Genomic DNA, 10,020 nt, shown 5'->3' with positions numbered 1-10,020 from the left:
AAATGGTAGTTTACTCTTTTTAAAAAGATAATTATGCATATAATAAGAGTACAGTACTTACAAAAATATATAGTGAGTACTAAACCATGTAAATAAAGACTAATTTTTTTTTAACTTATCCTCTCTTTTTTAATTCAAAAAATGATAAAATAATTTATTTTTAATAAAAACTAAATTTTTTTATACTTAAAAATTATTCAACTTTTTATTATCTATTCAAATTATATTATTTTAGCTAAATAAATTTTATCTTTATAATTAACTCAAATATTAGAATATTATTTTTATTTTTATAATTTTTTATTTTATTTAAATTTATTTTTTTTATATTTTTAGATTTAATTTTATAAATATGTATTAATGTCAGAATATTTAAAAAAAATGATACTATACATTAATAAAGTTATTTAAAAAATTAATTTATTCAAGACAAGATAATTATAATACGTTAATGTAAGCAGGAAGTACAATTACAAAAATTATTGTTTGTGGCAAAATGTTAAATTTTAACCACTGTGATAATGTTTCGTGATAAATAGAAGACACGCTCATTTATTTTTATCACAATTTAGTATTTGTAGTTAAATTTTGGTGGCTAAACCTCCGTTTTTGTGATAGTGCAAGTTTTATTTGGTTATGACGCTAAAGCCTTGTTGTTGCTTTCTTGATTTGGGCTTCTATCTTCTGATGAGTCCAAAAATATCATGTTTTGGGTTGAATTAATCCAGATCATATAACAAAAACAAAAATCCAAGATCAAGTCCGAAACAAACATTACAAGAAAAAAACGAATATCATGGTTATTAAAAAATAATAAATAGTATACCAAAATAAATAAATAATTCAGACGATAATTTTTTTGGAATAAAATTCAGGCTAAAATACAAATAAATAACAACTTGCGGTTCCAAGAAGGTGGTTGTCACTTGTCAGTATCTCTGTTTTGAGTTGGACTATTTTTATAGTTATGATAGTTTGATCCATATTTCGTTACTTTTACACTTGAATGTCATAGTTAATGTAACTCTTCTATTTCCATAGGTATGATCAAGTTTAGAATTCAGAAAATGTAGTTTCAAATTAAAAACAAAGCATGTTATGGTAGAAATTCCCCCTACATTAAAACCTTTGCTAGCTACCTAAGTTGTTAGAAACCTGTACGCTTGTCAAAGGAAATAAAATTTAACACGTATTTGAAGTCATGGAGGGCTCAAATGGACCAACTCGCCATGGTAGAAAGTTCATAGCTATAGCCTATAGAATGAGTAATCATATATATCTGACAGCCACTGGGTCCAATATTAATTATATTAGTAGAGTTGACTTGACGGATCCAAAAATTTTGTATAGTAAAAGTAAAATATATATAATACGATAATAATTTTTTAATTTAATTATTTTATTATTTTTTATAATTTATCAATTTTTTAGTTAGATTCTTATAATTTAAGAATTGATAATTGAATCATTATATTAGAGAAAAAATTTAATTAATTTTTTAGTAGTTGTTATTTTTCAAAAAATACACACTAATCGTAAAATATTTTATAATTCATTATACATCAAATACAAAAATAAATATTTAAAAAAATAAAAAAGATCCTTATTAAAATTTTTTAGGGCAAAAAACCCATATATACCAAGGAGAGTTCAAAATTACCAAAATCAGCCAAACCAGAAATTCATACCTGAATCAACCAGGACGAATTATTATATAATTCGAATCAATAAGATTCGAATTAAACTCTCAAGTAATTCGAATTGATATAATTCGAATTATCTCCATGCAACAAATGAACGTAATTCGAATCAATATGATTCGAATTATAGTCATCCAAAAAATCATGTAATTCGAATCAATACGTTTCGAATTTACATAACCTAGTTCGAATTTAGTTAACTCGAATTACTAGGAGAAGTTTATATTAGAGAGGTTCGAATCTAGTTGATTCGAATTAGGGTTAAAACCGATTTCCATAGTAATTCGAATCAAGTTGATTCGAATTACAACTGTTTCGGCTATAAAAGGAGTTCGAACCAAGTTCATTCGAATCAGTTTGTCTTTCTCTAACCCCACCAAATCCCAGAGAAAACGACCAACCTTTCTTACGAGTAAGAGGAGATCGCCTTTTTTTGTCGATGGGGGACGATCCGGGAAGGCTTTATCGTTTGGATGGAGTTGCGCATATCGCCGGTGTCATCAACGACGAGGTTAGTGGTTTATGAAAGCGTTTTATGATAGCGTATTTGTTAATGGTTTTTGATAATGGTTTATGTTACTGTTAGTGGTTTAGGATAGTGGTTTAGGAGAGTGGTGCAGGCTAGTGGTTTATTGTTAATGGGTTTTTTATAGCGGTTTATTTTAGTGTTAGCGGTTTAAGCAAGCGGTTTAGGCCATTGGTTTTTGTTAGTGGTATTTGAAATTGGTTTTTTTAAGCGGTTTGTGCTAATTGTTTTGGATAGTGGTTTTAGTGATGGTTAGCGGTTTAGGGGGTGGTTTGAGTTGGTGGTGTATGGTAGTGGGTTTTTTTAATGGTTTTTTATAGCGGTTTATTTTAGTGTTAGCGGTTTAAGCAAGCGGTTTAGGCGAGTGGTTTTTTTTAGTGGTATTTGAAATTGCTTTTTTTAAGCGGTTTGTGGTCTTTGATTTGGATACTGGTTTTAGTGATGGTTAGCGGTTTAGGGGGGTGGTTTGAGTTGGTGGTGTATGGTAGTGGGTTTTGTTAATGGTTTTGTTATAGCGGTTTATTTTAGTGTTAGCGGTTTAAGCAAGCGGTTTAGGCCAGTGGTTTTTGTTAGTGGTATTTGAAATTGGTTTTTTTAAGCGGTTTGTGCTAATTGTTTTGGATAGTGGTTTTTGTGATGGTTTAGGGTTTTAGGGGGTGGTTTGAGTTGGTGGTGTATGGTAGTGGGTTTTTTTATAGCGGTTTATTTTGTTAATGGTATTTGCACTAGGTTTGAGTGAGCGGTTTCTGTATAAAATGTTGGTCGTTTGTTTCATTTATCTTTTACACATGACGATTTATTTTCTGGTTCCTTATGAAACATATTGTATATGTTAGTGGGTTGTGCATCTCTTCTAATTATGCGGTTTATGTACTGGCCAGCCTCGTCGTTGCATATCCAGCGTTAGGCGGCAGCAGGGGATGCGTCTTGATGAGAGGTACGTTCCGTACCTGCAGATGGCCGGATTGTACCATCTTGCGAGACTGAATGACAGATGGTTCCGACTAGACGAGCCCCTAGTCAGCGCATTCGTCGAGAGGTGGCGGCCTGAGACGCACACCTTCCACATGCCGTTCGGAGAGTGCACCATCACTCTTCAGGACGTCGCATACCAGCTGGGGTTGCCAGTGGACGGAGATTACGTTAGTGGTTGCCTGACAGACTTCCACCTTTACATTGAGGGTAGGAGACCTGCTTGGCAGTGGTTCCATGAGTTGCTCGGTGTTTTACCTCCCGAGAACCAGGTGCAGAAATTCGCAGTCAACTGCACCTGGTTTCAGGAGACATTTGCAGAGTGTCCAGACGGGGCTGACGAGGAGACAGTTAGGCGCTTTGTCCGGGCCTATATCATGATGTTATTGGGCACGCAGCTCTTTGCCGACAAGTCCGGCAATCGTATACACATCAGATGGCTACCTTATGTTGCTCGGCTTGAGGAGATGGGTCGGTACAGTTGGGGGTCGGCGGCACTTGCATGGTTGTACAGGTGCATGTGCCGAGTCGCCAACAGACATGTGGTGAAGTTAGCTGGCCCTTTACAGTTACTACAGTCTTGGATATTCTGGAGGTTTCCCACTCTTAGACCATCTGGGTATGATGAGATTAGCTGGCCCCTTGCCTCGAGGTACCGTTATTGTTTTGTATTATATATTCTTCTCGTATTTATTTTCGATTATGAAACCAATTTTAATGTTTCTCGTACGCAGATGGTCTGGTTACAATCCTGGGATTAGCAACAAGGGACCTCGGGTACAGATGGCTCGCCTGAAGATCGACTTGTTACAGCCTCGGCAGGTAAGTACGCAGAACATGTGTATTTCAAGTCATTGTTTCAGTTTATATTGTGCAACCCTTTTAATTTTTATTTTTGCAGTTCATATGGATGCCCTATAGCGCACTAGACGTCATCCAGGTTGTACATCCGGAGGTCTTGGAGCCTCGGCATACGATGTTATGGCGGTGCAGGACGTCCCTGATTTACTTTGCGGTTGTGGAGTGGCATCAGGTTGATAGAGTTTTACCTCAGTTTGGCGGCGTTCAGCCCATACCGTCTCCCGCCTTGAACATCGACTTCTTGATGTCGAAGGATGGGAGAGGAGGTGACCGTTGGTTCCCGGCACAGTACGCTGACTGGCACGTTCACTGGCAGGAGCGTGCGGAGCACATTCTACAGTTTGACATCGTCCCCGACCCCGGTCCGTCACACGATTTCTTGACATGGTGGTATCAGCACGGAAAGAGGTTTCTGTCGCCGGAGATGTTATTGGGGGATCCGAGAGGTATTCCTATTCCAGATGAGGCTACGCAGAGGGGTGCAGGTCGACTTCCAGATATGGACCGGGTCGAGGACGTTCCCGACAGACGTCGTATTGAGCGGAGAGCTCGAGTTGGGACACGTCGTAGCCAGCGGGAGTGGATCGGGGCGGATCTTGCTATGGATGACGTCGAACCCCCAGTTAGGGGTGGCGGGAGAGTTCGTGGTCGTGGAGGCAGGAGGAGAGTGGGTGCTGCTAGAGAGGGTGGCCAGATGCCTATGGGAGGTGATGTTGCGGGGGTTGATAGGGCCCATCGGGGCGGGCATGAGGGTGGGTCGCGTGGATCTGGTATGGGAGATCCGACGACTCACACTGATGCTGGGCTTGGTGGTGGAGGTCTTGGAGATTACTTCGTAGGTGTTCCCGGTGATGATCATACCCTCCAGGAGAGTACTCCATGGGTGAGTCCGAGCTCGATGTTTGGAGACTTGCTTGCTAGAGATGGCATTGTGGCCGAGTTTGGTGGACCGCATTTCCTTGATGATATCCGGACCATCATGCAGGAGGATGAGGCTGCAGCCGGACGGGTTCAGATGACAGGGACACAGGCACCCCTGGATGTAGATCTGAACGAGCCTGCCACGGTAGCTCCCCCGCATCCTTTTGCCATGGGTGGGACCCCAGCATCGGCCCAGACTATTGGGTCACATTCAGTTGCCGGCCCGTCATCATCCAGACCCGTGCATGCTGCGCGTGTGACCCCGAGACAACCAGTTCCGGATGACAGCGACGAGTCTATTGAGGATGAGGAGCCACTTATACGGAGGAGTTTCCGGACACGGGTGCCACGCCGTTGCGGCACTGGATCGCACCTATTTAGATGATTTATGGATAGTGGTTTATGTCATGTTGTTATATTTATATTGTCTACCTTATTGGTTGGTTATCATTGTTATGGTATGTACGTTGTAGTTATGTTATTTGATGTTGTGGTATGTACTTTGTTGTTTTGTTATGTCATTTACTATGATGTATTCCACTTTTCTGTTATGATATATAGTTTCATGTTATGTTATTCATTATGATTCATCCCTCGCGGTAATGTTGTTTGTTTAAGAAACTAATTTCAATCATTGAAAACATATTCAGCATAAAAGTGCTAATAGATTTAGAAACTAATTTCGATCATTTAAAACATATTTCATTACTAATAGGAAACAACTTAGTACAAAGGAGCACAATGGTTGCTAACTTACGTAGAAGACAAGTGCTAATAGATTAAGAAATCTCCTATTGATTTCTAGCAGTCCCGCTGGGGCCTGCGCCTTGTGGACAACTACGCCTGGTGTGACCTGGCTGCCTGCAGAGGCCACATCTCTTTGGCCGGTTCGGATCTGCTTCATCCATGTTGGTGCGGATTCTTGTGGATCTAGGACGACCCTCCCGCGCACGCCTCATATTCGGATCCGGTATAACGGTTGGCCCTGCATAAGGTGGCCAGAAACCCTCTGGAATGGGAGGTGTAAATCCCATCTGATAGACACCGAAAACGGAACTCAGGCGATAGACCTCGTGGACGTAGGGCTGCCATGTAAGTCGTGAATAAGCACAACATGCCAGTGCGTGTGGACAGGGAAAATGAAGTGCTTGGAAGTATCCACAATCACAAGTCTTAGAACCTAATGAGACCCTGTACGTACCAAGGGAGAATGAACCTGTCGGAGTCGTCTCAGCAACGGTGTATTCCGAGTTATCCCTGTCGTAAACAATCACCGTGAAGCACCTGGCTGTCTTCAGGTTGGCCTCGATACACTTTACTAGGTACTGACTGAATTGTTGTCCAGTACCCATTTGAGCCTCGGCCTCCCTTCCCTTACGGACAAATAGCTCAGCTAGCCTTCCGTATGTGGCCTTCACCAGCGAGCAAACAGGGAGGTTTCTTACCCCCTTCAGGATTGAGTTGACACATTCAGAAATATTGGTCGTCATGTGCCCGAATCTCCGACCCGCATCACAGTACTGTGTCCACAACGAATACTCGATTCGGTTCGCCCAGTCACACATTGCCGGATTCTCAGAGCGCAGAATGTCAAACCAGTAGTCGAACTCCACTTCAGTCTTCGCATATGCGGCGTTAACAAGAAGCCTCCGGGCATCTTTTCCCTTGAATGTCAATGCAAAGTTCGATGCAACGTGTCGAATGCAGAACGCCCGGTACGCAGCTGGGGGTAGCCATCCCCCATCCGGAGCCTCGAGTGCTGCCTTGATGCCATTATGCCTATCTGAAATAACTAACAGACCCGGCTGAGGTGTCACGTGCTCACGGAGGTGGGAAAGAAAGAAAGACCATGACTCAGCATTCTCACCCTCGACTAGTGCAAATGCCACGGGGAGGATGTTCGAGTTTCCGTCCTGTGCAATGGCGACTAGCAGTGTTCCCCCATACTTCCCATATAGATGGGTCCCCTCAATACTCACCAGAGGCTTGCAATGACGGAATGCCTGGATACATGGGGGGAAAGTCCAGAACAGCCTATGAAAATAAACCTGAGACTCGTCAACCTGTCCCCCAACTCGAACAGGGCAAGTCCTGAGGACGGCTACAGTGCCAGGCATCGTCAGCTGAACTCCTAAAACCCACCTAGGGAGCTCGTTGTACGACTCGTCCCAGTCCCCATATATGACGGCAACGGCCTTCTGCTTCGCCATCCATACCCTCCTGTACGTTGGCCTGAACCCAAATTGTGCGGCCGTGGCATTTTGAAGCACCTTGATGTTAACAGCTGCATCAGCCCTAACCATCGGCATAATGAAGGTGGATATCACATGGTAGTCCAGACTCCTATGGTCGCTGGAGATGGAGCTGGCGAGACATGTATGCGGACCGTTGTATCGCTTCACTTCCCAGATACCCTTCCGCTGTCGGAGACTCATCCGAATGAGCCATGTGCACCCATTCCCAAACTCAGAACACTTTCCCACATACCTCCGATAGTCAGACTCAACGACCTTGTACTGGACCCCTCGGCGGATACTGTACGTCTTCACATTGAACAGCGCCTCATCTTTATCCTGAAATTGTTGGCCAACCTGAAACTCGTTCACACCGGCAGACCCCTCGGTATCTCTAGCGCCAAATCCTGAGGGCAGCAGAGCATTTTCGTCCTGCCGCATGGCATCCAGGTCCAACGAGGAAAAATGGGGTGGATACTGCTGTGTGCCAGAACTAGATCCACCTGTAGCCCTTCTCGGAACAGTAGTTCCAACATCATCGCCGCTTTCATCAGCGATCAAATCCGGCTCCACGTCATCGTCATCTGGATCATCAAACAAACCATCACCAACACCAGCCGGTGTGGGACAATGTACCTCGGTGGGAATATGTTTCCCATGCCGAACCTCATCTCCAACATTCCCGCCCAGATCGACAGCAAACGAAGGGGACGCAACAGGCTGCATCGGTGGCTCATACACAGGAGCAGAGGACGAAGCAACAGCAGGTCTCGAGCTTGACCCGGCAACCACGGCTATAGTATTCGCATTCCGGTTTGAACCACCCGAGCTAGATACCACATCAACCAACTTAGCCAACAACTCTGGTGTCCTTACCTCGGGAAACTGCCTACGACAAAGAAACATAACCTGCAAGTCCTCGTTACTGTCGATTGTGGAACAATCAAACTTCACGGTGTCATGGAGCACCGCTGTTGGAATGCGGTAGAAAAACTTCTTGACCCTTTTAACTCCTTCGAGACCAAGCTTATCCAGCACACAGCTAACAAGAGCATCGTACGTGGTTGTTGGCGTCACGATAATACATAGTGGATCCTTATCAGTGAACTTCACGCCGGATCGAGTTTTTCTCTTAATCGACCCTCTATAATGTACCAACACTAGGAAACTCTCCTCACTAGCCATCTCCCCACTTTGTTCACAGCATCATGAGTTCACAGCATATATATATAGCCCTGGTTCGTGCTATATATATATAATTCGAAACAATTTGTTTCGAATTATCACAACCTGACCTAGTAATTCGAACTAACTAAACTCGAATTCCTTACTTATAATTCGAAACAAGTTGTTTCGAATTATGTTGAAACACAAACTAACCTAGTAATTCGAATTAATAAGACTCGAATTCTTCATATATATTTCGACACAAGTTGTTTCGAATTACCATATGTTGTTACCTTCATAGTAATTCGAATCATATTGATACGAATTACTTTAACTCGTTGCATGCACATAATTCGAATGAAATCAATTCGAATTACTTGAGATCATAATTCGAATCTTATTGATTCGAATTACATAATAATTGGTCCTGGTGGATACAGGTGAAGATTTTTGATTTGGCGGATTTAGGTAATTTCGAATGCTCCTTGGTTTATTTGGGTTTTTTGCCCAATTTTTTATCTAATATAGAGACTCAATATAATTAAAATTTTTAAATTATAAAGACCTAAATAAAAATTTAATGAAGCTATAAAGAGTAATAGAGTAGTCAAACTTTTTTTATAATTATATTTAGCTATCGTAAAGTATGATTAATTTTTAAATTATCTAAAAAATAAATTAAAATACTAAAATAATAAATTATAACATATACTTTAAAGTTTCATTATTCTAAGTTTTATATTTAAAAAACAAAATTGAATAATCTTTGTATTATCAATACAATCAAATATCTATCTTTATATATGTACCAAATAATTATTTAAAAATTTATTTTCGTAATGATTATGAAACTTACTTTTTATGATATTCATAATTGAAAAAGTTTATTCAACTAATATAGTTACTATGATAAAATTAAAGCTAACTTTAAAAAAAATACTTATAGATAAATAATATTATTTTAGGTCTTAACTAATTTCTAATAAAGGATACTAATCTCATTTAAGTTTAAAAATTGATCATAAAAATACATATCTAAAATAAAATTCTCAAATTGATTATGATGTGCCAAAAATTAAGTGAAAAAAAATTCTAGTGGGGTTAAATTAATTAATTTACTGGAAATAAATAATTGTTATTGTTACACACTACTCAAACAAATTTAAATTATACTGGAGACACACACTCTAACATATATATCCGTCCCTGCTTATGTCATAACAAAATCATAACAATTTCTTTTAAATTTTTGTGAATTTTGTATAAATATTTTTTCTTTTTTTATTTGTTTTGCTTTTTTTAGAATTAACAAAGATCAAAATTTAGACTTTTGTTCATAAAAATCTTAAATTATGACAAAAAATTATTTTTTTAAAAAAATTAAACGAATAGAAAAAGATATATATATGATTATAGGGACATATAGTTAGGATTGCGAGTAATTTCATTTTGTGTACAAGTGAAGATTAATTCTTCGGTTACGTTTTAGACTTTATTATACTTGTTATTGGGGAAATAACTCATATGATTAGTACATAATTCTTTGCGGGGTCTTAAGTGTGACACGTTTTCCATTGGTGAATTACCTAATTTTAGGTATGGCAGTCATAGAATAATCGGTGATAACCATGGCCAGTAT

General features: G+C 39.9%; 1 protein-coding gene across 1 annotated transcript; it reads left to right on the top strand.

Moving 5' to 3' along the window:
* Positions 1-2,147: 2,147 nt before the first annotated feature.
* On the top strand, positions 2,148-5,365 carry LOC114926108 (protein MAINTENANCE OF MERISTEMS-like). The gene is made up of 3 exons (XM_072230902.1): positions 2,148-3,850; positions 3,933-4,020; positions 4,100-5,365. The coding sequence occupies exons 1-3, from the start codon at positions 3,147-3,149 to the stop codon at positions 5,363-5,365; spliced, it is 2,058 nt and encodes a 685-aa protein (XP_072087003.1). The 5' UTR covers positions 2,148-3,146.
* Positions 5,366-10,020: the final 4,655 nt, after the last annotated feature.

This window comes from Arachis hypogaea, chromosome 20 (genome assembly GCF_003086295.3).
Source record: "Arachis hypogaea cultivar Tifrunner chromosome 20, arahy.Tifrunner.gnm2.J5K5, whole genome shotgun sequence".
NCBI classification, from domain to species: Eukaryota; Viridiplantae; Streptophyta; class Magnoliopsida; order Fabales; family Fabaceae; genus Arachis; species Arachis hypogaea.
Note: the sequence above shows the minus strand (reverse complement) of the source record. Positions and strands in the feature narration are given on the sequence as shown.